The 17292-nt window shown below is 42.9% G+C and overlaps 1 protein-coding gene across 2 annotated transcripts in view; it reads left to right on the top strand.

Moving 5' to 3' along the window:
- The first annotated feature begins 293 nt into the window (after positions 1–293).
- Positions 294–17292, top strand: part of slc2a15a (solute carrier family 2 member 15a) — a 28649-nt gene continuing 11650 nt past the window's right edge. The window contains exons 1-4 of one of the 2 annotated variants that reach the window (XM_029669606.2): positions 294–652; positions 4765–4827; positions 5032–5130; positions 16491–16651. In XM_029669606.2, the coding sequence (XP_029525466.1) occupies positions 608–652; positions 4765–4827; positions 5032–5130; positions 16491–16651 (368 nt within the window). In that variant the 5' untranslated portion in view covers positions 294–607. The remainder of the gene's footprint in view (positions 653–4764; positions 4828–5031; positions 5131–16490; positions 16652–17292) is intronic. The other variant, XM_029669607.2, reaches the window with a different exon arrangement.

Here is a 17292-nt window from a genome sequence, read left to right as displayed (position 1 = left end):
ATTCAGGGTTTTCCTGGAAATGACATACATATCTCATCAAGCAAGACATGTTTCCTATGGAATGTGATCTATTAGTGTGACTGTTATTTGGCCTACGTAGTAATGGGCATGTGGCTTTTATTATAACATAGTTAGGCCTAGTGCTAACAGGAGACAAGAGGCTTATCAGTTTTGAGTGCTGTCCTCATACTTGTCAGCTAGGCTACTGTAACTCACGGTTTGGCCTATAAGTAGCCTCCTCTCTCCTCTCCCAGTCTGCTGTAGTAGTCGGGCTTTGTAAATTCACTTAGCTAATTGATTTCAGCATGTCTTCCTCTAGGCATCACGTTGTTCGCCATCATGTGATGACACTGGTCTCAAGCCTACTTGTTAACCAGAACCGAGGGCATCACTACCCGAAGGAGAGGGCCGAGACGCTATAGATTAACAAAAAGGCGACCCTATAACCTGCAACTGCGTGTTTTTTTAGTCTCAACTATGACCACGCCTGTCTTCTCAAAATGAGTTTTGCTGTGATGCCGGTAGATTTTAGAAAAACGTAGGTCGAGCATCTTTATTTTCCCACCGCCGAAAGTTAAAGAGGAAATATTTAACGAAAGATTCATAAATGGCTGAAGAAGTTTTAATAACGCCACCAGGGAAAATAACGTCGGTAAGATTTTCAAGTTTGTTTTTGTAAATGACCTGCTATTCTGTTTGATTTTGATATTCCATTCAGTTCACATTCTTTACCTGCATCCTATCTTGGATGCAATATTTTATTTATAAACTTGTTATAAACAATGTTCCATATTTATTGTAGCGACCCTGTGTTTATAAGCGGCATCGACTGCCACAAAAGCATGTTCAAGTGGCAGAGTCGAATCCCGCGCATATAAACACAGGGTCGCGCTACACTATTTTGAATTAAAATATGCCTGACATATTGACATCTGTAAATTGACATTGCTCTGTACGAACATAGGCGCCTAAATGTTACATGAGCAGGCACTGTCAGCGATAGGCTAGATGCACCTAAACTTGTCTTTATTTTACATAGTAACGTTAGAACCCATATTATGACTGACAAGTCAATACTTTATCTTTACTTAAACATCATGCCTCTGTCCTCAGAAGAGGAGGTGAGCACTCATTACATGTCACAAGACAATGTCTAATCTACACAACCTTTCTCACGTGTGTGCGGTAGGCAAGTGACTGCATCTGACCACTTAGTGCCCAAATTAAGTTCCCTGACCTGACCTGGGTGAAGTCCACCTCCATCGTGCAATGCGTTCCACTGGTTCTGGACCAGAGTACAGTCACACTTCCTGACGGCTGATTAAATATTACTATTCTATTCTGAACTGTGGCTTGAGCCCCTATGCTTTCTCCTATCCATTCCACTTCATCACTTGTTAGAAAGCATTTCAACTAATCTTAGTCCCCTTGAGGCTATTATAGTTAGAAAGGTAATATATGCATGCAGTTGAAGTCGGAAATTTACATACACTTAGGTTAGAGTCATTAAAACAAGTTTTTCAACCACTCCACATATTTCTTGTTAACAAACTATAGTTTTGGCAAGTCTGTTGGGACATCTACTTTGTGCATGACACAAGTCATTTTTCCAAAAATTGTTATAATTCACTGAATCACAATTCCAGTGAGTCAGAAGTTTACATACACTAAGTTGACTGTGCCTTTAAACAACTTGGATATTTCCAGAAAATGATGTCATGGCTTTAGAAGCTTCTGAAAGGCTAATTGACATAGATTTAGTCAATTAGCGGTGTACCTGTAGATGTATTTCAAGGCCTACCTTCAAACTCAGTGCCTCTTTGCTTGACATCATGGGAAAATCAAAAGAAATCAGCCAAGACCTCAGAATTTTTTTTTAGACCTCCACAAGTCTGGTTCATCCTTGGGAGCAATTTCCAAACGCCTGAAGGTACCACGTTCATCTGTACAAGCAATAGTATGCAAGTATAAACACTATGGGACCACGCAGCCGTCATACCTTTGAAGGAAGAGACGCGTTTTGTCTCCTAGAGATGAACGTACTTTGGTGCGAAAAGTGCAAATCAATCCCAGAACAACAGCAAAGGAAACAGGTACAAAAGTATCTATATCCACAGTAAAACAAGTCCTATATCGACATACCCTGAAAGGCCGCTCAGCAAGGAAGAAGCCACTCCTCCAAAACCTCCATAAAAAAGCCAGACTATGGTTTGCAACTGCACATGGGGACAAAGGAAATGTCCTCTGGTATGATGAAACAAAAAAATAACTGTTTGGCCATAATGACCATTGTTATGTTTGGAGGAAAAAGGGGGAGGCTTGCAAGCCGAAGAAAACCATCACAACCGCGAAGCACGGGTGTGGCAGCATCATGTTGTGGGGGTGCTTTGTTGCAGGAGGGACTGGCGCACTTCACAAAATAGATGGCTTCATGAAGATGGAAAATTATGTGGATATATTGAAGAAAAATCTCAAAACATCAGTCCTCAGGAAGTTAAAGCTTGGTCGCAAATGGGTCTTCCAAATGGACAATGACCCCAAGCATACTTCCAAAGTTGTGGCAAAATGGCTGAAGGACAACAAAGTCAAGGTATTGGAGTGGCCATCACAAAGCCCTGACCTTAATTCAATAGAAAATGTGTGGGCAGAACTGAAAAAGCATGTGCCAGCAAGGAGGCTGTCACGTTCTGACCTTTATTTCCTTTGTTTTGTCTTTATTTACTATGGTCAGGGCGTGAGTTGGGGTGGGCAGTCTATGTGTGTTTTTCTATGTTGGGGTTTTGAGTTCAGCCTAGCATGGTTCTCAATCAGAGGCAGGTGTCATTAGTTGTCTCTGATTGAGAATCATACTTAGGTAGCCTGGGTTTCAATTTTGAGTGGTGGGTGTTGTTTCCGTGTCAGTGTTTGTTGCCACACGGTACTGTTTTGGTCTTCGTTCATGTTTATTGTATAGTATTTCATAGTGTTCAGTTTATGTCTTAAAATAAACGTTATGGACACTTACCACGCTGCGCATTGGTCCTCCGATCCTTCTCGCTACTCCTCCTCAGAAGAAGGAGGAAGAATGCCGTTACAGAGGCCTACAAACCTGACTCCGTTACACCAGCCCTGTTAGGAGGAAATTCACCCAACTTATTGTGGGAAGCTTGTGGAAGGCTATCCAAAACGTTTGACCCAAGTTAAACAATTTATAGGCAATGCTACCAAGTGTATGTAAACTTCTGACCCACTGGGAATGTGATGAAAGAAATAAAAGCTGAAAGAAATCATTCTCTCTACTATTATTCTGACATTTCACATTCTTAAAATAAAGTGGTCATAATAACTTCCCTAAACCAGGGAATTTTTACTAGGATTAAATGTCAGGAATTGTGAAAAACTGAGTTTAAATCTATTTGGCTAAGGTGTATGTAAACTTCTGACTTCAACTGTAGGATGGGCATCTGGCCCTAATTTCTGACTAATGCAAACTGGTTTAAGAGCATTTCATATTATACTCTACGTAAATCTGATACTCTCCATTAGTATAATATAATATATTTCGTATGGTATGTATTCATTTGTGGATATTCATCATCCATTTCGGATTATATATTACGAATTACAATTCATATAATGTGTTACAAATTTACAAAATGTACAATATGTTAAGAATTTGCAAAATGTATGATGTGTTACGAATTCCAGTTTGTTGTGGCTAATGTTAGCTAGGCAGTTAGGTGGCTAATGCTAATGTTAGCTAGCTGACTATCGTTAGCTAGGCTAGGGGTTAGGGTTAAGGTTAGGAGTTAGGTTTAAAGAGTTATGGTTAGGGGAAGGGTTAGCTAAAAGCGTTAAGGTTAGGGGAAAGGTTAGCTAACATGCTAAGTAATTGCAAAGTAGCTAAACAGTTTTAAGTAGTTGAAAAGTTGCTAATTAGCTAAATGCTAAAGTTGTCCGTGAAGAGATTTGAACACTCAACCTTTAGGTTGGTAGACGTAACCTTCTGTCTTACATTCGTAGAGAAAAAAATGCTATCTAGAACCTAAAAGGGTTCTTCGGCAGTCCCCATTGGAGAACCCTTTGAATAACCCTTTTTGGTTCTGGGTAGAACCCTTTTGGACATGGAACCCAAAGAGGTTCTACCTGGAACCAAAAATGGTTTTCGTATGGGGACAGTGGAAGAACCGTTTTGGAACCCTTTTTTCGAAGAGTGTATGTAACCGTACCAAACATAACATATCATACTAATTTACTTTTACTATGATATGTCTAGTCTATGAAACCAGGCTGAGGAATAACATGTATATGGGAATTTCCACATGAGATTGGCCCAAATATATTCATGGTGTTTTGTAGCTTCCTGAAGCAAAATCAATATCCCAGTAATGATCATCACTGTATACAAGTGGGGACATTTGGCCTGTCCTCAAATGGAAAAAGGCTATTTTAGGCGTAAGGTTTAGGGTTAGAATATAAGGTTAGGGGTTAAGGTTAGGCTTTGAGTTAGGGGTTAATGAAAAAAAGGATTTTGAAAAGGAACCAATTGTTTGTCCCCAAAAAGTCCTCACACGTATAGTAATACCCTGTTGTGTGTGTGAATGATTGTTTGTGTGTGCGTGTGTGTGTGTGTGTGTGTGTGTGTGTGTGTGTGTGTGTGTGTGTGTGTGTGTGTGTGTGTGTGTGTGTGTGTGTGTGTGTGTGTGTGTGTAGATTCTCCAGATTCCCCACCAGATACAGTCACATAATTAACATGTTAAGGGTTAATGTGGCTTATACCAACAGTTCCTCAGACCCATGGATTCCTCCAAACTAAAGGCCATAGAAGAGATGAATGAGAGCCCAACAGTAAAGACAACTTTGACTGTCATTCATATTCACACAAATCTTAAACCTTTGACTGTAAATGACAGAACAAATGAACTCCTCATAAGCAAAGGCTGGAGTACAAACCAAATAATAAAACATTAGATGTTGGTTTATGACAAGTTTACTGTACACATTTTCTCCGAGATAATCTCCCTTTATCCCTTTCTCTCTCTCTCTCTGCAGCACCTGACCTCATCTCTGTTGGCAGTAGCATTCCTCACCTCATTTGGGAGCTCCATGCTCTATGGCTACAACCTGGCAGTGGTCAACTCCCCTGCAGTGGTAAGTCCATTGAACTACACTCATATGATCTGCATTGTACATTCCATACTTTCCTGTATTGAATACTCTGCCACGGCCAACTCCTAACTCGTGGAACCCGGAATCTCCCCCAAATCATGTATTGTTGATGTAAACAGAGATTGGGCGCGATTGTTGAAGTTACATTTCAATTCAATTTACTTTCACCAGTCTACACTATTGACTATGTGACTATGGACTGTGTCCCACGGACATCAATTTGATTTATGTTTGAATTATGAGTATACATGACCTCTGGCAGTCTCTATGGGGGTGCCACAGGGTTCAATTCTTGGACCAACTCTCTTCTCTGTATACATCAATGAGGTCGCTCTTGCTGCTGGTGAGTCTCTGATCCACCTCTACGCAGACGACACCATTCTGTATACTTCCGACCCTTCTTTGGACACTGTGTTAACAACCCTCCAGGCAAGCTTCAATGCCATACAACTCTCCTTCCGTGGCCTCCAATTGCTCTTAAATACAAATAAAACTAAATGCATGCTCTTCAACCGATCGCTACCTGCACCTACCCGCCTGTCCAACATCACTACTCTGGACGGCTCTGACTTAGAATACGTGGACAACTACAAATACTTAGGTGTCTGGTTAGACTGTAAACTCTCCTTCCAGACCCATATCAAACATCTCCAATCCAAAGTTAAATCTAGAATTGACTTCCTATTTCGCAACAAAGCATCCTTCACTCATGCTGCCAAACATACCCTTGTAAAACTGACCATCCTACCAATCCTCGATTTTGGCGATGTCATTTACAAAATAGCCTCCAATACCCTACTCAACAAATTGGATGCAGTCTATCACAGTGCAATCCGTTTTGTCACCAAAGCCCCATATACTACCCACCATTGCGACCTGTACACTCTCGTTGGCTGGCCCTCGCTTCATACTCGTCGCCAAACCCACTGGCTCCATGTCATCTACAAGACCCTGCTAGGTAAAGTCCCCCCTTATCTCAGCTCGCTGGTCACCATAGCATCTCCAACCTGTAGCACACACTCCAGCAGGTATATCTCTCTAGTCACCCCCAAAACCAATTCTTTCTTTGGCCGCCTCTCCTTCCAGTTCTCTGTTGCCAATGACTGGAACGAACTACAAAAATCTCTGAAACTGGAAACACTTATCTCCCTCACTAGCTTTAAGCACCAACTGTCAGAGCATCTTACAGATTACTGCACCTGTACATAGCCCACCTATAATTTAGCCAAAACAACTACCTCTTTCCCAACTGTATTTAATTAATTTATTTATTTTGCTCCTTTGCACCCCATTATTTTTATTTCTACTTTGCACATTCTTCCATTGCAAAACTACCATTCCAGTGTTTTACTTGCTATATTGTATTTACTTTGCCACCATGGCCTTTTTTGCCTTTACCTCCCTTCTCACCTAATTTGCTCATATTGTATATAGACTTGTTTATACTGTATTATTGACTGTATGTTTGTTTTACTCCATGTGTAACTCTGTGTCGTTGTATGTGTCGAACTGCTTTGCTTTATCTTGGCCAGGTCGCAATTGTAAATGAGAACTTGTTCTCAACTTGCCTACCTGGTTAAATAAAGGTGAAAAAATACATCTCACATACAGTATACAGTGCATTTGGGAAGTATTCAGACCCTTTTCCACATTTTGTTACGTTACAGCCTTATCCTAAAATGGGTCATGTCAATTTCTTTCCTCATCAATCTACACACAATTTAAAAAAAACAAAATAACAAAGTGAAAACAGGATTTTAGAAATGTTTGCAAATGTATTAAAAATAAAAAACATAAATACCTTATTTTCATAAGTATTCAGACCCTTTGCTATTTTTTTATTTTATTTTTTTATTTCACCTTTATTTAACCAGGTAGGCTAGTTGAGAACAAGTTCTCATTTGCAACTGCGACCTGGCCAAGATAAAGCATAGCAGTGTGAACAGACAACACAGAGTTACACATGGAGTAAACAATTAACAAGTCAATAACACAGTAGAAAAAAAAAATGGGCAGTCTATATACAATGTGTGCAAAAGGCATGAGGAGGTAGGCAAATAATACAATTTTGCAGATTAACACTGGAGTGATAAATGATCAGATGGTCATGTACAGGTAGAGATATTGGTGTGCAAAAGAGCAGAAAAGTAAATTAAATTAAAAAAAATAATAATAATTTAAAAAAAAGTATAAAAACAGTATAAAAACAGTATGGGAATGAGGTAGGTGAAAATGGGTGGGCTATTTACCAATAGACTATGTACAGCTGCAGCGATCGGTTAGCTGCTCGGATAGCTGATGTTTGAAGTTGGTGAGGGAGATAAAAGTCTCCAACTTCAGCGATTTTTGCAGTTCGTTCCAGTCACAGGCAGCAGAGTAATGGAACGAAAGGCGGCCAAATGAGGTGTTGGCTTTAGGGATGATCAGTGAGATACACCTGCTGGAGCGCGTGCTACGGATGGGTGTTGCCATCGTGACCAGTGAACTGAGATAAGGCGGAGCTTTACCTAGCATGGACTTGTAGATGACCTGGAGCCAGTGGGTCTGGCGACGAATATGTAGCGAGGGCCAGCCGACTAGAGCATACAAGTCGCAGTGGTGGGTGGTATAAGGTGCTTTGGTGACAAAACGGATGGCACTGTGATAGACTACATCCAGTTTGCTGAGTAGAGTGTTGGAAGCCATTTTGTAGATGACATCGCCGAAGTCGAGGATCAGTAGGATAGTCAGTTTTACTAGGGTAAGCTTGGCGGCGTGGGTGAAGGAGGCTTTGTTGCGGAATAGAAAGCCGACTCTTGATTTGATTTTCGATTGGAGATGTTTGATGTGAGTCTGGAAGGAGAGTTTGCAGTCTAGCCAGACACCTAGGTACTTATAGATGTCCACATATTCAAGGTCGGAACCATCCAGGGTGGTGATGCTAGTCGGGCATGCGGGTGCAGGCAGCGATCGGTTGAAAAGCATGCATTTGGTTTTACTCGCGTTTAAGAGCAGTTGGAGGCCACGGAAGGAGTGCTGTATGGCATTGAAGCTCGTTTGGAGGTTAGATAGCACAGTGTCCAATGACGGGCCGAAAGTATATAGAATGGTGTCGTCTGCGTAGAGGTGGATCAGGGAATCGCCCGCAGCAAGAGCAACATCATTGATATATACAGAGAAAAGAGTCGGCCCGAGAATTGAACCCTGTGGCACCCCCATAGAGACTGCCAGAGGACCGGACAGCATGCCCTCCGATTTGACACACTGAACTCTGTCTGCAAAGTAATTGGTGAACCAGGCAAGGCAGTCATCCGAGAAACCGAGGCTATTGAGTCTGCCGATAAGAATATGGTGATTGACAGAGTCGAAAGCCTTGGCGAGGTCGATGAAGACGGCTGCACAGTACTGTCTTTTATCGATGGCGGTTATGATATCGTTTAGTACCTTGAGCGTGGCTGAGGTGCACCCGTGACTGGCTCGGAAACCAGATTGCACAGCGGAGAAGGTACGGTGGGATTCGAGATGGTCAGTGACCTGTTTGTTGACTTGGCTTTCGAAGACCTTAGATAGGCAGGGCAGGATGGATATAGGTCTATAGCAGTTTGGGTCCAGGGTGTCTCCCCTTTGAAGAGGGGATGACTGCGGCAGCTTTCAATCCTTGGGGATCTCAGACGATATGAAAGAGAGGTTGAACAGGCTGGTAATAGGGGTTGCGACAATGGCGGCAGATAGTTTCAGAAATAGAGGGTCCAGATTGTCAAGCCCAGCTGATTTGTACGGGTCTAGGTTTTGCAGCTCTTTCAGAACATCTGCTATCTGGATTTGGGTAAAGGAGAACCTGGAGAGGCTTGGGCGAGGAGCTGCGGGGGCGGAGCTGTTGGCCGAGGTTGGAGTAGCCAGGCGGAAGGCATGGCCAGCCGTTGAGAAGTGCTTATTGAAGCTTTCGATAATCGTGGATTTATCGGTGGAGACCGTGTTACCTAGCCTCAGTGCAGTGGGCAGCTGGGAGGAGGTGCTCTTGTTATCCATGGACTTCACAGTGTCCCAGAACTTTTGGAGTTGGAGCTACAGGATGCAAACTTCTGCCTGAAGAAGCTGGCCTTAGCTTTCCTGACTGACTGCGTGTATTGGTTCCTGACTTCCCTGAACAGTTGCATATCACGGGGCTATTCGATGCTATTGCAGTCCGCCACAGGATGTTTTTGTGCTGGTCGAGGGCAGTCAGGTCTGGAGTGAACCAAGGGCTGTATCTGTTCTTGGTTCTGCATTTTTTGAACGGAGCATGCTTATCTAAAATGGTGAGGAAGTTACTTTTAAAGAATGACCAGGCATCCTCAACTGACGGGATGAGGTCAATGTCCTTCCAGGATACCCGGGCCAGGTCGATTAGAAAGGCCTGCTCACAGAAGTGTTTTAGGGAGCGTTTGACAGTGATGAGGGGTGGTTGTTTGACTGCGGCTCCGTGGCGGATACAGGCAATGAGGCAGTGATCGCTGAGATCCTGGTTGAAGACAGCGGAGGTGTATTTGGAGGGCCAGTTGGTCAGGATGACGTCTATGAGGGTGCCCTTGTTTACAGAGTTAGGGTTGTACCTGGTGGGTTCCTTGATGATTTGAGTGAGATTGAGGGCATCTAGCTTACATTGTAGGACTGCCGGGGTGTTAAGCATATCCCAGTTTAGGTCACCTAACAGAACAAACTCTGAAGCTAGATGGGGAGCGATCAATTCACAAATGGTGTCCAGGGCACAGCTGGGAGCTGAGGGTGGTCGGTAGCAGGCGGCAACAGTGAGAGACTTATTTCTGGAGAGGGTAATTTTCAAAATTAGTAGTTCGAACTGTTTGGGTATGGACCTGGAAAGTATGACATTACTTTGCAGGCTATCTCTGCAGTAGACTGCAACTCCGCCCCCTTTGGCAGTTCTATCTTGACGGAAGATGTTATAGTTGGGTATGGAAATCTCTGAATTTTTGGTGGCCTTCCTGAGCCAGGATTCAGACACGGCAAGGACATCAGGGTTAGCAGAGTGTGCTAAAGCAGTGAGTAAAACAAACTTGGGGAGGAGGCTTCTGATGTTGACATGCATAAAACCAAGGCTTTTTCGATCACAAAAGACAACAAATGAGGGTACCTGGGGACATGCAGGGCCTGGGTTTACCTCCACATCACCCGCGGAACAGAGAAGGAGTAGTATGAGAGTGCGGCTAAAGGCTATCAAAACTGGTCGCCTAGAGCGTTGGGGGCAGAGGATAAGAGGAGCAGGTTTCTGGGCATGGTAGAATATATTCAGGGCATAATGCAGACAGGGGTATGGTGGGGTGCGGGTACAGCGGAGGTAGGCCCAGGCACTGGGTGATGATGAGAGAGGTTGTATCTCTGGACATGCTGGTTGTAATGGGTGAGGTCACCGCATGTGTGGGAGGTGGGACAAAGGAGGTAACAGGGGTATGCAGAGTGGGTCTAGGGGCTCCATTGTGAACTAAAACAATGATAACTAACCTGAACAACAGTATACAAGGCATATTGACATCTGAGAGAGACATACAGCGAGGCGTACAGTAATCACAGGTGTTGAATTTGGAAAGCTAGCTAAAAACAGTAGGCGAGGCTAATCCGCTAGCACAACAAACAGCAGGTAAAATGGCGTTGACTAGGCAACGGGGCCGACAGGTAAGACAAACAAGCAGAAAGGAGTACCGTGATTAATGGACAGTCCAGCGTGCGTCAGCTATGTAGCCAAGAGATCAGTGTCCAGGGGCAGCGGTGGATGGGCAGGGAGGCTGGGCTGGCGAGTGTTATCCAGGTTTTTAAAAACTAACAATGACTAAATAGCTTGTAGCTAGTTAGCTGGTTAGCGTCTGGAGGTTCTTGAGTGTGTCATAAAAATAAAAATAAGAGTAAAAGTAATAGCGATTCCGTATCACATTGGGTGAGGCAGGTTTCCGGAAGGTATAAACAAATTAAAAATCAAAAAGAGATAGAAAGTAAATGGGGTCAGAGAGTGATTGGGACGCGGTGGTTCAGACGGTTAGCAGGCCTGTGCTAACAGGCTAACAGTTCGTAGGCCCGAGCTAGACAAGGTAGCAGTTAGCGGACCGGAGCTTGACAAGCTAGGGCTAGAGAGTTAACCTTTGGGGGACGTCGCGATGGGGTGAGTCTGTTTATTCCTCTTCATGCTATGAGACTCGACATTGAGCTCAGGTGCATCCTGTTTCCATTGATCATCCTTGAGATGTTTCTACAACTTGATTGGAGTTCACATGTGGTAAATTCAATTGATAGGACATGATTTGGAAAGGCACACACCTGTCTATATAAGGTCCTACATTTAACAGTGCATGTCAGAGCAAAAACCAAGCCATGAGGTCGAAGGAATTGCCCGTAGAGCTCCGAGACAGGATTGTGTCGAGGCACAGGTCTGGTGAAGGTTACCTAAACATTTCTCCAGCATTGAAGGTCCCCAAGAACACAGTGGCCTCCATCATTCTAAAATGGAAGAAGTTTGGAACCACCAATACTCTTCCTAGAGCTGGCTGCCCGGCCAAGCTGAGCAAGAGAAGGGCTCCAGAGTTCTTCGGTGGAAATGGGAGAACCTTCCAGAAGGACAACCATCTCTGCAGCACTCCACCAATCAGGCCATTATGGTAGAGTGGCCAGACGGAAGCCACTCCTTAATAAAAAGGTAAATGACAGCCCGCTTGGAGTGGGCCAAAAGCCACCTAAAAACTCTCAGACCATGATTAACAAGATTCTCTGGTCTGATGAAACCAAGATTGAACTATTTTCAGTGGCAGGGACTGGGAGACCAGTCAGGGTCGAGGGAAAGATGAACGGCGCAAAGTACAGAGAGATCCTTGATGAAAACCTGCTCCAGAGTGCTCAGGACTTCAGACTGGGGCGAAGGTTCGCCTTCCAACCGGACAACGACCCTAAGCACACAGCCAACAAGACGTAGGAGTGGCTTAGTCTCTGAATGTCCTTGAGTTAGCTAGAGCCCGCACTTGAACCCGATCGGACATCTCTGGAGAGACCTGAACATAGCTTTTCAGTGACGCTCCCCCATCCAACTTAACAGACTTTGAGAGGATCTGCAGAGAAGTATAGGAGAAACTCCCCAAATAAAGATGTGCCAAGCTTGTAGCGTCATACCCAAGAAGACTCAAGGCTTTAATTGCTGCCAAAGTGGCTTCAACAAAGTACTGACTAAAGGGTCTGAATTCTTATGTAAATGTTATATTTCAGTTTTTTATTTTTAATAAACTTGCAAAAAACTTATTAAAACCTGTTTTTGCTTTGTCATTATGGGCTATTGTGTGTAGATTATTGAGGGGAAAGATACAAATGAATCCATTTAGAATACAGCTGTAACGTAACAAAATGCGGAAAAAGTCAAGGGGTCTGAATACTTACCGAATGCACTGTATCTTTTACACTCTTACCCTCATGTACATCAGAGTGAGACCCCCAATGCTGTATCTAATACTGCTCACCATGATGAGTCCATGCTTTCACACAAAAAAATTGAAAGTCTGAGGCTTAGCCTACATTTTAACACTGATAGTTAAAATGAAAATGATTTGTCAGTGTGAGGTAGTTTAAACTGTGTGTGCATCTGTGAAAGGTTTGTTGTCACCAGGAATGTGGATTGAATGAGGAACCAGGCTGCTCTTTATCAGAAGGAATGCAGTTGAGGCCATGCAGTTGGAAGGACTGTAGAACCAATCTCTCCGAAGCTAATGCCAAATATATCCTACAGCATAAAGATAATGCTAACTGCATTCTTCAGCCCAAAGCTAATGCTAATTGTATCCCACAGCTATAGGGTCACTGTTGGGGTCATTGGGTTTGTCCCTTTAGCCCAATTACAGGGCACTGGTTATCAGTGTTGACTGTTGGGGTTTGGGCTTGCTTTATATTCTTGTTTCAATTGGTGGTGGCTGGTGCAGTATTTGCTAAGACATAATACTAGGTAAATAGCAGGACTGTCAAATATGATTTACATTCATTTAAATGTACAAATATTTGTTATTTTACTTTGAAAGTAGTCTATGGACAAGGAGTGACTGCAACCCATACTGTTCTTTTTTAAACTGGTTCCTCTCCTTGTTCGGGCAGCGTTCGACGATCGACGTCACCGGCTTTCTAGCCATCGCCGCTCCATTTTTCATATGTCCATTTGTTTTGTCTTGTTCCATATACACACCTGCTTTTCATTCCCCAATCAATCTACATGTATTTAGTCCTCTGTTCCCCATCATGTCTTTGTGTGTAAGTGTTTATTGTTTCGTGATTATTTTGTCAGGTGCTGCACTTTTGTTTTAGACCGTGTTTGTGGCACTAGTATGTTTTTTATGCTGTCATTGTTGACCGGTATGAAAATGCGCCTGTTTAATATACTCCGCTCTCCTGCACTTGACTTCACCTCCCATATACACACCTAACAACACCTACTCAATCCAGGGTTTTTCTTTATTTGTACTATTTTCTACATTGTAGAATAATAGTGAAGACATCAAAATGACAAAATAACACATATGGAATCATGTAGTAACCAAAAAAGTGTTACAAAGACACAGAGGTTGGAACCAAATATCTCAAAAGAAAGATTTCCACTGCTGGTGTTTCTTGGCCCAAGCAAGTCTCTTCTTCTTATTGCTGTTCTTTAGTAGTTGTTTCTTTGCAGCAATTCAACCATGAAGGCCTGATTCACGCAGTGTCCTCTGAGCAGTTGATGTTGAGATGTGTCTGTTACTTGAACTCTGTGAAGCATTTATTTGGGGTGCAATTCCTGAGGCTGGTAACTCTAATGAACTTATCCTCTGCAGCAGACTGCTTTTCCTGTGGCGGTCCTCATGAGAGCCAGTTTCATCATAGCGCTTGATGGTTTTGTCTGGATTAACTGACCTTCATGTCTCTAAGTAATGATGGACTGTCATTTCTCTTTGCTCATTTTAGCTGTTCTTGCCATAACATGGACTTGGATCTTCTGTATACCACCCCTACCTTATCACAACACAACTGATTGGCTCAAATGCATTAAGAAGGAAAGAAATGACACAAATGTACTTTTAACAAGGCACACCTCTTAATTGAAATTCATTCCAGGTGACTACCTCATGAAGCTGGTTGAGGGAATGCCAAGAGTGTGAAAAGCTTTCATCAAGGCAAAGGGTGGCTACTTTGAAGAATCTCAATTATAAAATATATTTTGATTTTGTTTAACACTTTTTTGGTTACTACATGATTCCATGTGTTATTTCATAGTTTTGATGTCTTCACTGTTATTCTACAATTTAGAAAATAGTACAAATTTAAGAAAACCCTTGAATGAGTAGGTGTGTCCAAACGTTTGACTGGTACTGTAAGTCAATCTTATGTTGAAATTGCATGCTGTTCTACATCGGGTTCCTATGTTTTAACACCCATCAGAACACTCTGTTACACTTTTAAGGAAGTAGGCAGTGTACCGTAGTTACAATTTGACCATGTGTTTTTTTAATTGCAGTTCAATTACCAAATCGCTCTCTAGTGGGCTCATGGGTGGAATGTTATTCAAATGTTTCATAATTCCCTAAATAATAATCAGGTTTCTATGTCAACCGGTTTTGTTATATTTCAGACTTCTGTGATGCACATTGAGTGTATAAAAAAATGTAAGACACCTGCTCTTTCCATGACATAGACTGACCAGGTGAATCCAGGTAAAAGCTATGATCCTTTATTGATGTCACTTGTTAACGAAGGATTTTTAAGCCTTGAGACAATTGAGACATGTATCGTGTATGTGTGCCATTCAGAGGGTGAAAGGGCAAGACAAATGATTGAAGCACACCAGTTTGGGGTGGGGGGTTGCAACCCAATATTAGGAAGGTGTTCTTTATGTATGTTTTGTACACTCAGTGTATATAAAGTGTATTATTGGGATGCAAACTCAAAATTGAATACATTTCAACTCTATATCTGACATGGTACAGGCGTCTTCTTATTTGAAGACTATTACCATGTGTGTGAGGTGTAAACTTTTCTTCCCAAAGTACATTTGTTTAAGACTACTGTCATGTTCGTCGTATGAATTGGACCAAGGCGCAGCGTTGTATGCGTACATTCTTATTTTATTTAGCGAATGAGCACTGAACAAACTAACCAAAATAACAAACCGTGAAGCTATACAAACGAGTGCTGACAGGCAACTACACATAGACAAGAACCCACGAACACAAAAGGGAAAATGGATACCTAAATATGATCCCCAATTAGAGACAACGATAAACAGCTGCCTCTGATTGGGAACCATATAAGGCCACCATAGACATACAAATACCTAGACCTACAAAACCCTAGACATACAAAAACCCTAGACAATACAAAAACTAGCATACCCACCCTCGTCACACCCTGACCTAACCAAAATATAAAGAAAACAGAGATATCTAAGGTCAGAGCGAGACAACTACCAAGAAAGACTCTGTGTGACCCTGATTTAGACCACTGCAGTAAAATGTTAGGTTAACAGCTGGACTGTAAAGTGAAGCTTAGCCAACAGTTGTCCATTCCAATTCTATAGTTGGAACTGTAGAGATATGGTTGGAACACTGCTTTAATATCTGCTCAAGTGAACTGTGAAATAGAGCATGACCAGAATGTTTCTGTTTGTATGTTTGAAATACACTAAGGTCTGATTACTATCATCAGAACACACACACGTATGCACACACACACACACAGTGCAAGGTCTCTTCATTTCTCACCGTTCCTCGCCTGAGTCTGTGAGTGGTTGAATTGATCCTGAATTGGCCACACTGTAGATTAAGAGGTTAATTAAGTTTTTTTTTTAAAGGACATAGCAGTGGAATTGAATTAGTCCTGGTCTGTGACCTGAAAATGCCAGGGAGAGAGGAGAAGCATGGGCCACATGACAAGGACTCCCAGTTTGGTTGTGATTCTGCGTTCCCCTTTATAGGCTCTCATTGGCCAGATAGCGATGGATTAAATGTAAGTGGGGCGGTCTCATTGACATTGGCATTTTGGGAATGTAAGAATGATAGTTATATAGTGTTTTGTACAGTTTGATGCTGGTAACAAATTGAGGTCTTAGTGACATTATGTAACACATTGTGTGCTGTATGGCATACTGTGTGTCGTACAGTCATTTGAATTGTGTCGCACCAAGTTTATGTGATAACACCTCTTTGCCCCTCTCAATTTAATTCTACTCAATGAGCTCTATTGGCATGATAGGTATCTTACACTGGCAGAGCAAGAGCACAGGAACACATGAAATAAATCATAGTGATTAACAGTAGTAATACTGTTTTCTCCCCGCTTTGTTTCTCTCGCTCTCCCTGTTTCACTCTCCCCCACAGTACATTAAGGACTTCTACAACAGGACGTCAGTGAGCCGTAATGGTACGGGGCTGGATGAGGAGGCTCTGACCCTCATGTACTCTCTCACCGTGTCTGTCTTTGCCATTGGGGGTCTACTGGGATCCCTCATGGTGGGCATGCTCGTCACCAGGTTCGGCAGGTGAGACCCTTACACGCTCCCCATACGCACACTCCCTGTGACACACACTCCTATACAGGTTTTTCACAATATTCTCTGCTCCCCATTCGAGTCAGTGTTCATCTGTAAAGATTTGGAAAGTTCTGTCCTTTGAAGACCTTTGTTTTGGTTTAGGCCAATGCCTGAGACCTCCAGACACTGTGGCTGCAGGGTGGCTGTTGGCCAGTTGACATGAACAGCCTCAGAGACACAGTGCAGCATCTGGACTGGAGCTCTGGGCACTGCCACCCTGCTACCCTGCCACCCTGCCTGGCTTTCTGAGCTAGTCACACACACACACACACACACACACACACACACACACACACACACACACACACTGAGGGCATTAGAGCAGCACCCTCATCTATCACCCCTGGGTGACCTTCTGCTACCCAATGTGCTACACTTGTTCTGTTCCCTCTGCCCTTTAAAGTGCACACTCTCTGTCCCCTATACCCTTTGGAGTGTAGTCAGTTCGATCTCTGTCCCCTCTTGCCAGCCCTCTAAAGAGTGTTTTGTATTCAGTGCAGGCTTAGATCTCATTCATCTAAAGGACTCACGTGATCTGACTGGACATTTACATGCAAATGAAAGAGAACAATTTACGAGCCCAGTTATGA

The sequence above is a fragment of the Oncorhynchus nerka genome, linkage group LG10, assembly GCF_034236695.1.
Source record: "Oncorhynchus nerka isolate Pitt River linkage group LG10, Oner_Uvic_2.0, whole genome shotgun sequence".
NCBI classification, from domain to species: domain Eukaryota; kingdom Metazoa; phylum Chordata; class Actinopteri; order Salmoniformes; family Salmonidae; genus Oncorhynchus; species Oncorhynchus nerka.
This window is presented reverse-complemented; position numbering and strand designations above follow the sequence as displayed.